Genomic DNA, 16,435 nt, shown 5'->3' with positions numbered 1-16,435 from the left:
AAAAAGTTGCACACCTCAAGCAAGGTAATTCTGATGTCATTTCTCTGCTATATTTATTTATGAGGGAGAGGGGGGAGCTGCTTTTTTGCCTGTTGATAAGTCAGATATTTTCACTGCGAAGTAACTTTAGGGATGTAATATTTTTTTAGCATTCCAGCTGTGTGCATAGGATCAAAGACCTAAGAAGATGAAGACATAACTGTAGAATGAAACTGTACTTTAAGTTATACATACTTCATTACGTATTTGTAAAAGCATTAAACCCCTACTGTTGAAGTGGACACATATACTCACTGCCTTGAACAGGGCTGAATTATTTGAGGAAGAACAGTGTATATTAATCACAACTCAGTAGATATATATATGATTACTGTTCAAACAGTATGTAATAGGCAATGCAACTTGTTGCTATGTGTAAAATGGTTTTGCTTTGAAGACTTTGTCTCTTTGATCAACAGGAAGGTGTGTGTTGTATCATTAATTAGCATTACCTGACACTGGGGAACACTACTCTCCGAGATACTGAATGGAAAATAGTATTATTCCAGTGACATTTATATTTATATGGTGTAAACTTCCTTGCTAGATAGATAGATACAGATGTATAAATAGTACAGTAGCCTAGACACTGTATATCTGTCGTATCTTGTGTGCTGAGTCCTTCTTTTGCTGGTGGGGCTCCAAAAATGAATAGCATTGTCAAGCCTGACACAGCCGTTCAGCTCTCTGCAGAGAGATTAGAGTCTATAAGTCTCTTCAAAATGCAGTTTCTCTCAGACTAGTACTAACATGAACTAAATGCCCCAAGCAAACTTTCAACCCTAGTTAATATTTTGTTTCTAGAATTACGGGAACTACACCACATCCAGAGCAAAAAAAGAACTACAGATTACAGAGGCAGACCAACCTTAGAGCACACTTTTTTTCCTCTAACCTCTCCAAAATTTAACACAAAAACACCCACCCACACCACCCAAAAAAAGCAAGCACACACAGGGAAAAAGTAGTTTAGATGGCTTCTAAAATACATTTGATTGAGAAGAGCAATGGACTCGTGTTTATAGCTTGTACTTTACTATATACATTCTAAAGTTAAAAACACCTTGCATTTGACTACACTCAAAGAATATCTGTGTTTTCTGTATCTTTAGTATGATATTCTTCAGACTTTATTCAGTTCATTACTTGAACGACAGTCACGGCTGTAAGAGATGCAAAGACAGCTAAAGCAAAAATAACCGTATTACACATGCATGCTTCTTTTTGAATATTAAATTAGTATTTTATTTTAAAGAGACTTTTGCTTGCATATTTTACCTAATCCTTTGAGTTGCTATGGTTGTTCTCACTGGGATGACAGGAAAGACTTGTGTCTTTTGTCTTATCTCAAGCCTTGACTGTCCTGCCACTATAATTTAATATTGCTTTGTGTTTTCACCTGCAGTGAGAATGTTACATTCTTAAGCTGTTCACTACATTATGCAAGACATTTCTTTCCATAGAAATATTATTACACAACTTGCCCCTGGATGGTTGAACCAAACAGTTTCACTAGCTAAACCAGGTTTCCTTACATTTGGGGTGCAAAAAAGATATCCCACATGGATTCTCTTGTGTCTAATGAGATGAGATCTTGCTGAAGTCTTTCGTTTAGTGGAGACATTAACAAAGTGCTCCTTCTTCACCCAGCTCCTTGCTACTTTCCCAGAAGAAACTAATTTTTACACTCGCTTTTGTCAACTTGATTAACTGGAGTATTTCTAAAAGGGGACTTTCTGAGGCACCATGTGAACATTGAAGCTGGGAAACCAGACTAAATACTTCATGTGAAGCAACAGAATTATTTAATATTTCTAGCCATTGCTTTATTGAAAACAATGCTAAAAATAAACCCGAAGATCACAGTACAGTGGCATCAAAGACTCAACTGTGTCTGGTCTGCCTGGACAATTTTTAACTTTTTATTTTCACCTCCAAGCCAGAAATAAGAGTCTAGACAGAAAATACTTCCCCATAGCTTTACATGCTAACCCAATGCTCAGAACAGGCATCTTCAAGTCACTATTTTACAAGAAGTCTCCTAAATATTCAATTCAGGGTGCCTGGGTGAAACAAGCAATAGAAGGGATAGCTCAGTTTACTATTTGCAGCTATTGCTGTACTCCTCCTACAATGTCTTGAGGCTAAATACATAGAAAAAAAAAAATGCTGTGGTGCTTGCTCATAGACATGAGCTCCTGGTACAGGGGGACTGGCATGGGCATGTGCTGGGGCAGTGAGGTCTGTGTTGGCCCATTGCAAGGGGGTGGGCAGGCACCATCTTTTCTGGATGGGTGGTGAAAAGCAATAGTCCAGGATTTCCTGACAACCCTTAGGGGGATGTTCTGACCACCTGAAGCTCCGAGTCCACCAGGACTCCTCCAGCATGCTGCAGCATCAGCTGACGTTTAGACCTAACCTGTTCAGGGCTCAGAAAGTAGATACTGAACAGAAAACTCGTTCTTCCTTCTGAAAGCCATCACATAGGTCTCATTGGTCTGTGTTCAAAAACAGAAACAGAAAAACAGAACAAAGCAAAGAAAAAAAAATCAAAACTGAAGTTTGGGGTTGGTTTTGTTTTGGTTTTGTTTGTTTTAAAGAAGAGAAAAACAACAGTTCTAGTATGCGTTGTATGCATAAAGCCAGGGAGGGTGCAGCTACAGCAATCACAGGTCTGCCTTCCTCACCTTTCTCCTGTGGAGCAGCTTTTGAGGCCAGAGGCAGAGAGAGAAATAGGTGATTAACACCTACTTAGAGCACTTCAATTCCTCTTTTGAACTTGGCGGGGCACAAGGATGCCCCTTGTCGCAGGGCTGGCCTCGGGTGCCCGTGCTAGAGCTCAGCTGGGACCTGGGACAATGCGGCCCCTGTTCCAGGCCCGGCTTTCACACTGAGACTATAATTATCTCTCTTCTAATGACCAGCCAAGCAAGATAAGAGTTTTTATGCTATGTTTAGAAAACAATGTCTTACTACAAATCGACTGTTCATTCGCCTGTAAAAGAGCTCTCTAACAGTCCCAGAGCAGCTGCCATTCTTTTGCATACCGGTTCCTGTACTTGCTGCACATTTCCCACTTGGAAAACTTCGGTGAACGCTGAGCAGGCGGCGCAGCCTCGCTGTGCTATAGAAGAGGTTCGGGGAGGTGCAGACGTGACCAGAAACCCTCTAGATTGCATCTCTATTACGAAATTAAACTCTGTTTAATTAAACTCCGTTTACTTTAGAAGCAAAGAAGCTGCAGGCAGTGCTGTGAGCGCTGTGGAGGCATGAAGTAAGTCTGCCTTTTACTGACTCGTGATAATGCCCTGCGGAAGCAAGCTTCAGCAAAAAGAGGGATGTGAAGAGACTTGCTACAGATAAAACGGCAACATGTATTGCTGATGAGCTTTTCTTCCAGGGCTATGGCCCATAAACAAGTCGGGGATCTACTAAAATTATGTAGGCTCCTAAGGCATATATGGGTAGTTATACTGGCCAGCGGAAATTGCAGTCTGTGCGGATGTGTCTGACCCTTGCAAACACTGGGAGGTACCAAAACGGGCAGTCCTGACAGCATGGCACTCATGGGTTAGCTGCCCAACTATTTGCTCTGGGCTCTGCAAACGTTTTGCATCCTACTCTGCACTGAGGCGGCTGCATATTTAGTGTTGTCTGAAAGCTGCTCCCACATCCTCTGCCAGTGCCCTGCCAGCAAAGAGCAGAACCCCCTCCCTCTTTCCGCAGCTGGCTCACCCTCACCTCTCTTGCCACCTTCTCAGAGCTGGCATCTCTGTTCTCCTCCACAGCAGGATGTGACTGGGTCACCCTGGGCTGCCTCTCCTATTCAAGCCCGGTTTTCAGCAATTAAACCCTGGGGAAAAACAAAAACCCACAAAAAAAAAAAAACCAACCAGAAAACATTGATCAGAAACAAAATTTCCCAGTGACTTGGAACCAGAAACATTTCTCATGAAAAAATACTTTAATTAAAAAAAAAAAAAAACAAAAACAAAAACCTAACAAACAAAACAAAAAAAACCACAATAACACACCAACAAAAAAAAACCCAACCAAACCACCATCTGCAGCTTTTGCTTTCCCTTTTGAAGCAGAGCACCCAGATCTACAGCTCATATTCCAAGCTGGAAACACATTTGTATTCGTAAGGGTATTTATAACCACCTCTATTTCATTCAGATCATCTAGTTTTAAGCAGTTCTTAACCCGACAAGTCCTACTCATGACTGGTTTTCTAGCACCCATTGAGCCCATTCTACCTTTGCTCTATCTCCAGAGCTTCAGAGTGCGTTAAGAGGTCCATGGCACACTAACACCACGATTCATGTCAGTTATCCTTAATGTGTCCCATTCTACAGGACAACCCATAGACACAGATATAAAAAATACTTTCAAGATTAACTTGCATTTGCAAACTGTTTTTCAGCCTGTCACCTTATAAAACAGCTTCGTAAATGTAACACATGTAACACAGCAGCCAACAGTCTTTCAGCTGGCGGCTGGTGTCATATGAAAAAAGGGTTCACAACTGCCAAGTGACAGTTTAGCACACACCAGAATTTGAGGGAAAATTCTGAATGATTCCATGTAGCTTCAAGCAGTCCCTTAATGTCCCCTCCTGGATGAGCCGGGGATTTCCAGCACCTCCTGCTTGTACATAAAAATGCAGACATTTTTACCTCTCCAAAATCACTTGTTTACAGGGAAGTTTGGACACGGCCACTTCTGTGCCTCTCAATCCCCCTGCCAGGTTCCTTTAGCGACTCAGAAGGCTCCATTCTTTATTTTCACCAAATATGTAGTTTACTCTCTAGTCTGCAGAAGAAGGGTGAGACATAGAGGAAAGCTGGCAGCAGCACTGTGTATGCTGGCCTTGGTCACCTTCAGTGAGTCAGTTATGAAAGGGTAAGGGCTCCATGAGTCCGGGGGCTATTTTCACAGCTGTCAGTCAGCTGTGGACAATGGGAGCCCATCCTGCTTTCCTTGTTGGGGACCCATCTTTCTCAACTCTCTCGTAAGCCATCAGCAGCACTCCAGCATTTTGTTCTCTAGGGTTTTGTGGAAGAAGGTTTTTGGACATAAAGCATATGAAGAAAGAGAGGTTCTTTGGAAATGAGGCTAAATGGGAAGGAGTGTCTCCCCTGCTTTGGGGACAGTCTTTCTACCAAACTACATCTCAAAATACGTGTTAATTTGGGATGTGAAGTCTCAGGCTTGCATGGTCTATATCTTCTATTCTCAATGGTGTAGAAAAGAAATACATAAGTTGAGCAATAACTAGATTTGAAGTGGAAGTTCATGTGGTTATCTTCTAAATACAAAGTTCATAACAGAATTCCTGAGCATGGAAGTGCAATATCAAGGTCTGCAGGAGTAGTTTTGTTTTAAAAACAAAAGACCACAAATTTCAAGTTCCTGTTCCAGTCCATGTGCTATGCACAGTTTTCCTTTTTGATCTTGGGCTCTCTGAAACAGAATCCTATGATTCATCTTTATGGCAAAACAGCAGGTTTTAAAATCTTCTAATATGCAAAATTAATACATCAGTGCCAGTCTGGTCCTGAGACGCATTTCTCAATGTTTCTGGCTGTACCTACACTGTCACAATATCCAGGACCTGGCTCTGGAGACCACTTTCTCTGCCACTATATTTTCTAGCTCTTCAAGTCCCCTCTAGGGCACTCAGATATTGAAGGATTTAGTTTTGGAAGCATAGCTATCCCTCATGTTTTCTGCAAGATCCATATGCTAGAAAGCCCACTCCTGCCAGTTGCAAATGGCTGCCAACACACATGCCATAAGGCTGCACAGCATGGCCCACATTATGTCAGGTCTCTCACCAGCACCTCCACCAACAGCATGTCTTCAGAAACCAAGTACTACCTATAACAGCCTCATTTATAACGCTGGCACCTGTGCAAACCCATAACTCACTTTCGTCCCAAAAGCAGCATGGAGCCCCAAGATGTCTTCTGTAGTCATTAAAGAAAGGAAACAGTAGTCACAGGTCCTCATTTTTCAAATGGCTCTCCACAGCAGCCACACCTGGTGAGAGACTTCAGCTTTAATGTGCCTATTGAGTTATAGGCGGTATACAGACCAGCATCAGGTGGGAAGGATACCACTGATGAAGCCTGCAGCAAAGCCAAAGCAGCAATGACCACCAGCTGGAGAGGTCAGCCTGATGCAGAGGCAAGGCTTGCTGCAGCCTTTCACTATGAGACCTTGAGGAGCAGGACTCACCTCCAACCCAGGAGGAGGAGACAGGACAGACTTCCAAATCCAATTGTCTCTCTGGAGATAACAAAAGAAGCATCCCACTTATACACAGTAGATTCTGCCCAAAGATTAGACTAGACTGAAGACTATTCTTTGATGTTCTCTGTTAGGAGTATGAAAAAACACAGATCTAGTAAGTGGCCTTAGGAGCCCCTCATGGCTCAGAACTGCAGGACATGAATGCCACCTCCAGTAAGAGATCCAGACATGCTTTTTGCACCTGGCTCCCACAACAGCTCATGCACATCCTCTAAGCATCCAGGTGGCATGTAGAGTGGCCAACTACAATGTTCTGGGATGTGGGGTCAGGCATCCTGCCGCTCTACAGCTGACCCTGCAAGAAGACAAAGAATTTGGAGGTCTCAGAAAAGTAGCACTTGAAGATGACTGAGGACCATAAAGTGTTTCGGGGTTGTTTTCCAATATGCCTTTTGTAGCAAACTCTCTTGAGGCACAGGTTGGTCTTCCCTAAACTATAGGTATCAGAGAGAGATCTAAGAGAGCTGGAAGGAAAGGTTCCCAGGGAGGAGTAATGCAATTACTCAAGAAGAAACAGTATTTTTTTTTAAGTACAAATATATATGGGGAAAATGTTAAATAGTGCAACGAGCATGAGTCTATCATTCTTTCAGAGAACTACAATGCAAAATTTAAATCACTTTCTTAACTTCATTTCAATGATTTCCACCACAGAAGGATATTTAAGCTTAGCTTTTCACAATGTTTTTTGCGGCTTCCTGATTTACTGAAGATATTTTGTTTAAGATGTTTCCTTGACCAAGTTGTCATCACTAGACATCGATGAGTTTCACCACTTACAGCCTTGTTTCAAAGCAGTGCTACAAGTCAGGGTGGTTCCAGTTATTTCTTTATATATATATATATATATATATATATATTCACATATTTTCTGAATCCTTCTCCAAGCAGTCCATGGCTTTGGCACAAGGCACCAGCAGTCATACTGACTGCAGGAGACACTGAACTGATAAAGGTTTTTTGTGAGATGTTGCATACATTTAGTAGCATGCTTAAGGATCAGTTTTGCTTTTGACCTAGACATATAACTCTCTTTTGTACTAAAGGGATACATGTAGCTTTAATAAGCAGAGTGTAGACATTCTTAAGTTTCTCTAAATTTCTAAGTTTCTACCAAAAAAAGGTGTCAAGTTTTGTTTGAACATGCACAGAAATTCCAAAAACCATCCCCAGGGTGATGTGCAGTTTCTTCAGTGCCTTTAACACAAATTCTTCACTTTTAGACTAAATATGTACCTTTGGGGGAATTCTGACACACTACAATCATTCTTAGTTTGCAGGCAGCTCAATTGTAAGATTAGTCAGGCTCTTTTCATTGTGCATCCACTCTGAGAAACATACCACACTTTAAAAAGCTGCTTTAAAACCATTTGTTGGAAATAGGACATGGTGCATTTTTTCTAAAAAGTGAAAGAAATACAGCCGTATTTCACAAAGCTAGCGCAGCCCTTGGGCACTGCTGGAGTGCTGGTACTTTCCTTTGCCCTCAGTTTCTTGGGGAATAGCAGTGTTAGGGATTGAAGGTACCTGGCTGGGGTCTGACTGATATAGCAGAAGTAGTTAAATTACAAAAGTGAAGGAAGTTCCCTGCAACAGTGTACAGAGGGAGCATGGGCTTGAGCATGGGCTTGAGCCTGGGAGGAATGGGAACAGATATAGGAGCAGACAAGAGCTGTGGTGGGAAGTAAGACAGAGGGAGGGAATTGTCAAGATAGGGATTCGCAGATTTGAGCTAACAGTGATTCCCAATGAGCCATAAAAGCTGGACATAAAAATGAAAATAATTACTGTCTAATACATGAACAGAAACTAGGAAAGTACAGTGTAATGACCCTCATCTGGATAGTCCAGATTATATTTATTCTGTGGGTGGATGACATATTCTAAATTTATCTCTTCCTTTGCTGGAAAGGGGAATGTCAGACCAGCATAATTGAGGGTTATCTTGCTGAGACAGATGAAAAAATATAATCATTGCAGATTTATTTAGGCTCTGAGAAAGGTCTGGCAAGTTAAATCACACTGTAGCTTTAAATAAATTACCTTCTTCCAAAAGAGGTCTGTAGAGAGTAGAGAAATCATTCTTCACTGCTACTTCAACCTTACTTTTGTCTGATTTCAGGGCATTGCATGAACTCAAAATGAGTTGGGTGTTTTTATTTGGCTCTAAATTGTTAGGTATAGCATCTCTTCATTATACCTACCTGAGTCAAGCTATTCTGGACTAAATTCTTTTTGCAAATCTGCATATAAACGTTTGTTAAAGTAGCTCTGAAAAAAATTATTCCTGTTCCTGACTTGCTGCTTGCCTCGGAGCAAAACAAAGCCAGAATCTCTCTTTGCTCCTGGAAGGAGCATGTGTTCACATGTGTTTCACAGTACCTCACTACTACATAAAAAATAGTGAGTTCAGGGAGGGGGAAGGTCCCTATGTCCTCTTCCCCATCTGAATCTTCAAACCACAGGGCTGCAGCAAGGCTTTGTGGGCATCTTTTGTTTCAGTAGAGAAGGAAGAGTGTGTCCAGGTATCCTCAGAACACTTAGGGAGTGCACCTTTGGGGATGGCACAATGTCTCAAAAAATCTCTTCAATCACTTCATAGAGGGCTTGCAAGGGAAGAGACCTCTGCCCTCTCCAGGGTCATTTTGAACTCTTGTGACTTTTCCAAGCAGAGGCTAGGCTCTCTGACCGCTCTGAGCTAACACTGTTATGCACGGGTAGCCAGAGTCCACACAGGAGAAGTTTCCATGTCTTGTTTGTGAGGGGCAATATGACTACACTCATTTTTGGCAGATCACAGACCACTCAGTAGGCTGAACAGCCCAACCTGCCTGTAGTTACCACATGCTGACACCATTAAACTGAGACAGCTGAACTTCTTTGAGAAACAGGGCTGGCCGCTACCTCTATATAGCAGTATGGTGTAAACCAGAGCATGTTCAGGAAATGGAGCAATGTCCAAGACCTCAGCAGCACCCATCTCTGAAGCAAAAGGCAAGAAAAAACTATAGCAGCCATCCTCCTGCTTTTGAAGGGGTCACTGCTATTGGGTGGAGGACCAGTGTTGACCAGGTGTGGGATTCATGGGGCCACAGAACACAGCTGGCAAAGAGCCTGTAGCTTCTGCCTGTGTGGTGAAGGAAGTTATTCAAAATGAATAGCCCTGACTGTAATCTTAATACTAGCTTAATGAGCAAAGACTCTTTAAGGCAAAAACACAAGCTGTCCTGAGGCTCAGAAACTCATTTAGCAGTGGTTTGGTTGCTCATTTTATTAAACACACAATTGCCTAATGTGTGACGTCCAATGCTTCTTACAGCTCCTTCACCACAAGACCTGCAGCCATAATATCCTGAGCTTCCTTGCTGGCTTTTTCTGAGGCACTGGATAATTAATCAGAGTGCACCATGGTGCTCTGAAGCTCAGCACTGCCTCCAGGAAGAATTTGGGGTTCTCAGTCCTAGTTCCACATACCTCTGGCTGTCTGGCCAAGATGTGGGGTTTGCAACCACAGCACAGGTTGCTCTGAAAGCTGAAGAAGGTTGAAGAATGCACATGGTACAAGAAACCTTCAGTTTCTTATTGACGCTTCTCACAAACAGGGTGGGCAATTAATTTCTTTTCTCCTCTTTCATATGATAAAGTATATCACATCCTACCTTTGCAGGTGGTGCTAGTACAGATAGTAGCTTTCTCTTGCTTCAGTTACAGCAAGCCCTTTCCAATTTCCTTCATATATACCATGGGGACAGTGTATGAGCACAAATCAAAGAGACAAAAGAAAACAAAACAAGAAATATAAAAAGTTTTATTCTATAAGATCATGATCAGCTCTTGTTTACCCAAACCAGTTTACTCACACCTACACCAAGCCCACTTGATTTTCCCATAAAGGGCACATACTTAACTCAACCCACAGTGCTTATAGATCATGTTGTTAACTCCACACTACTTGCTCAGATAGCTTTTAAACAAAGTCCACTTCTGTTCTTTTATGGTGCCAGTGCTGCTGCGATATTACAACCCCTTGGGAAGGGGAACAATAGCACACACTATTGTGGTACAAAGAGAGTACACAAATCAATTTCTGCAGCACAGGAGATGACAGGAGATAAACTGCTTACTCCTGCAGATGCAAAGTATGAGGCACCAGCAAAGAATTTTGGTTTCCACATGGAACAGACAACAGTGCCTGACACCACAAATCAAGGACTTACAACCTACACTTCCATCAGAAAAGGTTATAGTTCGCCATACAGTGACAACTTATGCAGATTTAAACTATCTGTTTGTTTGTAGCATGTAGGAGATCTCCCTCAGATCTTTATAAATGTGAAGCTGATAACAAAAGGTCAGTGAAAAATCTTAATTTATATGCAGAAAGAAAAGATTGCTAGTTCTGTCTCTTACCTAACATTCAAGCTTTTTCAAGTATTTGTGGTAGGGAAAAAGTAATCATTTGGAAATTTGATTTAAAAGGTAAAAAAGGATCTGCTCTAGGAAACTCTGAAGGAGGTGCTTACTATGTTTGGACTTGACTTCACTGGGATTTAAGCACATGTTAATATAATGCATATACTTAGCTACTTTCCTGGCATAAGGGTAATTTCTGTTATGACAGCCTGAAGGATACAGATGGGAAAATGTACTCTGATAAACAAAGATACAACACACAGTTCAGGAGATTTAATACTGGATGGTCATTAGTTACCAGTGCAGACTGGGACTGCAAATACTGCATTAATAGAAAATTGATGAGAAATCTCAGCAAAACTCATACTCCAGACTAACCCAAAGTAGAAACATTTGGGTTTATTTTAATGAGATCCATTCATTTGGTAAAAGAGCAAAGGAACAATAGAATCATAGAATCATAGAATAGTTAGGGTTGGAAAGGACCTCAAGATCATCTAGTTCCAACCCCCCTGCCATGGGCAGGGACACCTCACACTAAACCATCCCACACAAGGCTTCATCCAACCTGGCCTTGAACACTGCCAGGGATGGAGCACTCACAACCTCCCTGGGCAACCCATTCCAGTGCCTCTCCACCCTAACAGGAAAGAATGTCCTCCTTATAGCCAATCTAAATTTCCCCTGTTTAAGTTTTAACCCATTACCCCTTGTCCTGTCACTATAGTCCCTGAAGAAGAGTCCCTCCCCAGCATCCCTATAGGCCCCCTTCAGGTACTGGAAGGCTGCTATGAGGTCTCCAGGCAGCCTTCTCTTCTCCAGGCTGAACAGCCCCAACTTTCTCAGCCTATCTTCATACGGGAGGTGCTCCAGTCCCCTGATCATCCTCGTGGCCCACCTCTGGACTTGTTCCAATAGTTTCATGTCCTTTTTATGTTGAGGACACCAGAACTGCACACAGTACTCCAGGTGAGATCTCACAAGAGCAGAATAGAGGGGCAGGACTGCATCTTTCGACCTGCTGCGAGCGCACAGTGCCGGCTCATGTTCATTTTCTCATCGACCAGCACCCCCAAGTCCTTCTCCGCAGGGCCGCTCTGAATCTCTTCTTTCCCCAATCCGCAGCTGTGCCTGGGATTGCTCTGACCAAGGTGCAGGACCTTGCACTTGTCTTGGTTGAACTTCATAAAGTTGGCATCAGCCCACCTCACAAGCGTGTCAAGGTCCCTCTGGATGGCATCCCTTCCCTCCAGCATATAAACCGGACCACACAGCTTGGTGTCATTGGCAAACTTGCTGAGGGCGCACTCAATCCCACTGTCCATGTCAGCAATGAAGATGTTAAACAAGACCGGTCCCAACACCAATCCCTGAGGGACACCACTCTTTACTCGTCTCCAGCCTGACATTGAGCCATTGACCACAACTCTTTGTGTGCAGCCATCCAGCCAGTTCTTTATCCACCGAGTGGTTCATCCATCAAATTGATATCTCTCCAATTTAGAGAGAAGGATGTGGTGTGGGACAGTGTCAAATGCTTTGCACAAGTCCAGGTAGATGACATCAACTGCTCTACCCCTGTCCATCAGTTCTGTAGCCCCATCATAGAAGGCCACCAAATTGGTCAGGCAGGATTTCCCCTTAGTGAAGCCATGCTGGCTGTCACCAAGCACCTTGTTGTTTTTCATGTGCCTTAGCATGCCTTCCAGGAGAATGTGCTCCAAGATTTTGCCAGGCACAGAGGTAAGACTGACTGGTCTGTAATCCCCCGGGTCTTCCATTTTCCCCTTCTTGAAAATGGGGGTTATATTTCCCTTTTTCCAGCCATTGGGAACTTCACCTGACTGCCATGATTTTTCAAATAGGATGGCCAGTGGCTTAGCAACTTCATTTGCCAGCTCCTTCAGGATCCGCAGATGGATTTCATCAGGTCCCACGGACTTGTGCACATTCAGATTTTTGAGATGGTCTCGAACCAGATCCTCTCCTACAGTGGGCCCAATGTCTTCATTCTCACAGTCCCTGCGTCTACCTTCTAAGACCTGGGTGGTGCAGTCAGAGTCTTTGCCAGTGAAGACCGAGGCAAAGAAGTCATTCAGAACCTCAGCCTTCTCCAAATCCTGTGTAGCCAGTTCTCCCGAAAGCTTCCTCAGGGGGCCTATGTTGTCCCTAGTCTGTTTTTTGTTTGCTATGTACCTGTAGAATCCCTTTCTGTTATCCTTAACATCCCTGGCCAAGTTTAATTCTAACTGGGCCTTAGCCTTATTACCTGATCCCTAGCTTCCCGGACAACATCCTTGTACTCTACCGAGGCCGCCTGTCCTTGCTTTCACATTTTATAAGCCTCTTTTTTCCTTTGAATTTTCCTCAGCAGCTCCTTATCCATCCAAGGAGGTCTCCTGTCCCTCCTGCCGCACTTCCTTCTAGTTGGGATGCAGCACTCCTGAGCTTGTAGCAGGTGATCCTTGAATATCAACCAAGAGTCTGCTTTGTGTTTAATTAATCAAAGTATCACTCTTGATCTACAGATGAAACACTCCCAAGAATCCCAGCAGATCTACACAGACTAGAAAGCCTGTCATATGCATGGATTGGAGGTCTGCTTTCCCTTTCCTTCCCAGAGAAACAAAAAAACATCACTGTTTTATTCCAGGCTGTTACTCCCTTCACCAGTTTGAACTAGCAGGTGCTGTGCTAGTGCACAGTATAGGAGATCTCATATGGCTTCTAGCAGGTGACTCCCTAAGCCCCGGATACAATGAATGCTCACAGACTTCCTACAGCAGAAATCCTGGAGCCTCTAAGCTGGACACTCTATGGTCAGCAGTGCAAATCCTCCTGCGCTTCCCCCTTCTGACAGCCCAAGGTCTGAAGGCCAGGACCCCCCTGGAGAGTGTTGTCACCAGAGCAGTGTCACACGATGTCTGTGCATTTCCCCTGGCACGACAGTGCCTAATGCAGCAATTCATAAAGTGGCAAAAATAAGTTTCTTTGCTATTATAATTTACTGCTATCAGGATACTATTATAAACTGCACCAGCAAAAGTACAGAGTCCATGATAAGATACTTTTTTCTGTAGCTATGACAACAAATTTGTTAAGTAAATGTAACAGCCTGGTCCAAATGCTTGTGTTGATTCTCTTATTGACAAAATATCTGTCACTGCAAGCTAAGGGGTCTGCTGAAGTTATTTGCCCCCAGCAGGCTTTACATATGAACTCCTTTTAGGTTTCTTGGCCTCTTTCTGCAGAAAATTCATAATATCTTAGGAAAAAAAACCCAAAACAAACAAAAAACAAACCCACATTCTATGGCCTTGAAAAGCAGTGCTAACAGCAGACTAGGTAGAGATTGCAATAGCAGTCATGACTGGGGCACTGCCACCCAGGAGGACTGGGATCCTGGGGCGGCTGGCCTTGGCCTGCGGACAGCATGGCTTAGGGTGCAGAGCCTTCAGAAATCCATGAAAAGTCTTGTGCAGCACTGATGGTACAGGTAGGTTTACATTTCATGAGACATGAGAAGTTAAGTAGTACTGGACTTTCTGCACAAAGCACCCACTGGCCCTTTACTGTCTCAGACCTTTTCTACACTAAAGAAACTGGAAGTGAAAATACCTCAGCATCGAGCCAAACGCTGTCAGGACAAGCTCTCGCAGCTCTCTTTGGCTTTAAATAAAGATACTGATGATCAATTTATTCACCCATGCTCATATTAAGATGCTTTTCCAAAGCCTAAGTCAGTGTGAGTATATTTTTTTAACGGTGTATGGTGTTTCTGCAAATTACTTGCTACCCTTATTTTGCTTCTTCTTTTTCTGGGGTTGACCTGTAGTGAGAACTCATTGCAGGTGGACAACTTTTTGATACCGCTGATGTGGTGATAGGTTGAGACATATGAGTGAGGAGAAAAGCATCTGAGCTAGAACATTGTCCGGATATTATGACAGTGTCCTCTTAATCTCAGGTGCCCATGTGTGCATGCGCACACATCCTCAGCAAAGAAACCAGTAATTTGGCTCACAAACTATGGCACTATTACTTCATGCAACGTCCTTCAGGAATTAATGGACATATGTTCCCCGTATCTTTATGAGATTACATGGCGCAGTTTGATGTACAGACAATACAGTTCTGTGATTATGCCTTAGAAGAGTAGCAAATGAACTTGTCAACCCATCTCAAGTCACATATAGCCATACAGTAGCATGTGGAATGAAATCTTGGTATCCTGAGGCAAAAGGCAAATCTTGGGCAGAAGTAAAAAATCAGTCCACGGGATGGACTCCTTTTTGGCCACAGCCCAAACACCATCTCCTCTGGGGACATCAGCTGCTCTACAAAGCTTGAGAAGAGGATGCAGCATGTGAGGACTGTGAAAGGTTGAAAAAGAATGCACAGTTCCTCTTCACCTACCATTCCAGTATCATCTCCAATACCTCTAAATGCAGCCTGATGTATTCTTTTCCTTTTCAGAGCTCCTTAGTGACACATCCAGATTTTGTTTTACTCACCATGAAGACCACAATCATTGCAATCTTCTTTGGTAAGTACAGTTGATGTGCTGCAGTAGTTCATGGGTTTGTGTGTTCCTGCCCTGGCTGACCAGCGTCTGCTGGCTTCTTCTCTTCCCTTCGGACTCCATGGCTAACAAAGCTCTCTCTCAAAGGCAGGTGGAGTAAGCCTTGGCGCAGCTTCTCAGAAACAGGTTACCCAAATTTCTTGACTTTGGCATAGAAACAATATTAATTACTTGCAAAGATTTCTGAGTACATGACCACCTATATGCAGTCCATATCAGATTGCACAATGGGCCCTGAAAAAAGTCTGTGATGTAAAGATTCCCTCCAAATAAAAATCATCTGGTTTTGATTTTTTTTACATGGGAGAATCCTTTTCCACTTTTAATGTGTTCTTACTCTTTGCCTGAACAAGAAGATGCCAAAGGAAAAAGGCTATAAATGTCTCCTATCTTCTTTACCTTGGCAGTCAGACAGGATCTTGCTTTTTGGGAACATGTAGAGACTCCAGAATTTGCAATTTGTCTTACATGAACACTGTGGTTGATCAAGCGTGATTTCTTAGTGTACTTTACTCACATGTCTCCCTTTGATGGAGATCCAGCCACCACACAGACTAACACTGCTGTATGACTTTAATTGTGATATTCCCAGGCAATATTCCCTCTAGCTTGGATCCTCAAGTCTGACAGGATAGCTATTCTTAGTTTAAATTCTTAGCTACCTGTGTAGTTTTTCTGTCCTTACTAAGAGATCAAATTATGTCCTCCACATTAAATTATGCCTTAACACTGCATGCAGCTAGGACTTTGCACTTTATTTTGCACTGATTTGTTCCTTTTTTCCTAACTACAGTTTTGCACCGGTGACAAAAGGTCCTAATACTGCATCTCTACACTGTCACTTCAGACACTATGAGACTGATTTTTCCTTTTGAGCAGGTTCTGGGAATGATTAAGTCTGCAGATTCTCTGCAGGAAGTCTAGAGGGAGAAGAACATAAAACAAAGAAAGAAGACTCTTGTTGCTTATTCTAGTAAGATTAAACGATGAGAGGATCAGCCAACACATCATAGAGAGTTTCATTTCCCTTTTGAAAGCTCAGAGAAGGGAAAGGTGAATAGGGAAGTCAGGATATTTGTAATA

The 16,435-nt window shown here is 42.8% G+C and overlaps 1 protein-coding gene and 1 long non-coding RNA gene across 5 annotated transcripts in view; one reads left to right on the top strand and one right to left on the bottom strand.

Moving 5' to 3' along the window:
- Positions 1-396: 396 nt before the first annotated feature.
- LOC136014263 (uncharacterized) lies at positions 397-6,061 on the bottom strand. 2 transcript variants are annotated; one of them, XR_010612587.1, is made up of 3 exons: positions 5,974-6,061; positions 3,781-3,892; positions 397-726 (listed from the first exon to the last, which is right to left on the bottom strand). It is a non-coding gene; the product is annotated as an uncharacterized LOC136014263 (long non-coding RNA). The 2 variants fall into 2 exon arrangements; XR_010612586.1 differs by lacking the exon at positions 5,974-6,061 and adding an exon at positions 4,719-4,848.
- A 9,224-nt stretch (positions 6,062-15,285) lies between these two features.
- The window catches only part of VIT (vitrin), a 35,088-nt gene continuing 33,938 nt past the window's right edge, over positions 15,286-16,435 (top strand). For all 3 annotated transcript variants that reach the window (XM_065679058.1, XM_065679057.1, XM_065679056.1), the window contains exon 1: positions 15,286-15,316. In XM_065679058.1, the coding sequence (XP_065535130.1) occupies positions 15,286-15,316 (31 nt within the window). The remainder of the gene's footprint in view (positions 15,317-16,435) is intronic.

This window comes from Lathamus discolor, chromosome 5, assembly GCF_037157495.1.
Source record: "Lathamus discolor isolate bLatDis1 chromosome 5, bLatDis1.hap1, whole genome shotgun sequence".
Lineage (NCBI taxonomy): Eukaryota > Metazoa > Chordata > Aves > Psittaciformes > Psittacidae > Lathamus > Lathamus discolor.
Note: the sequence above shows the minus strand (reverse complement) of the source record. Positions and strands in the feature narration are given on the sequence as shown.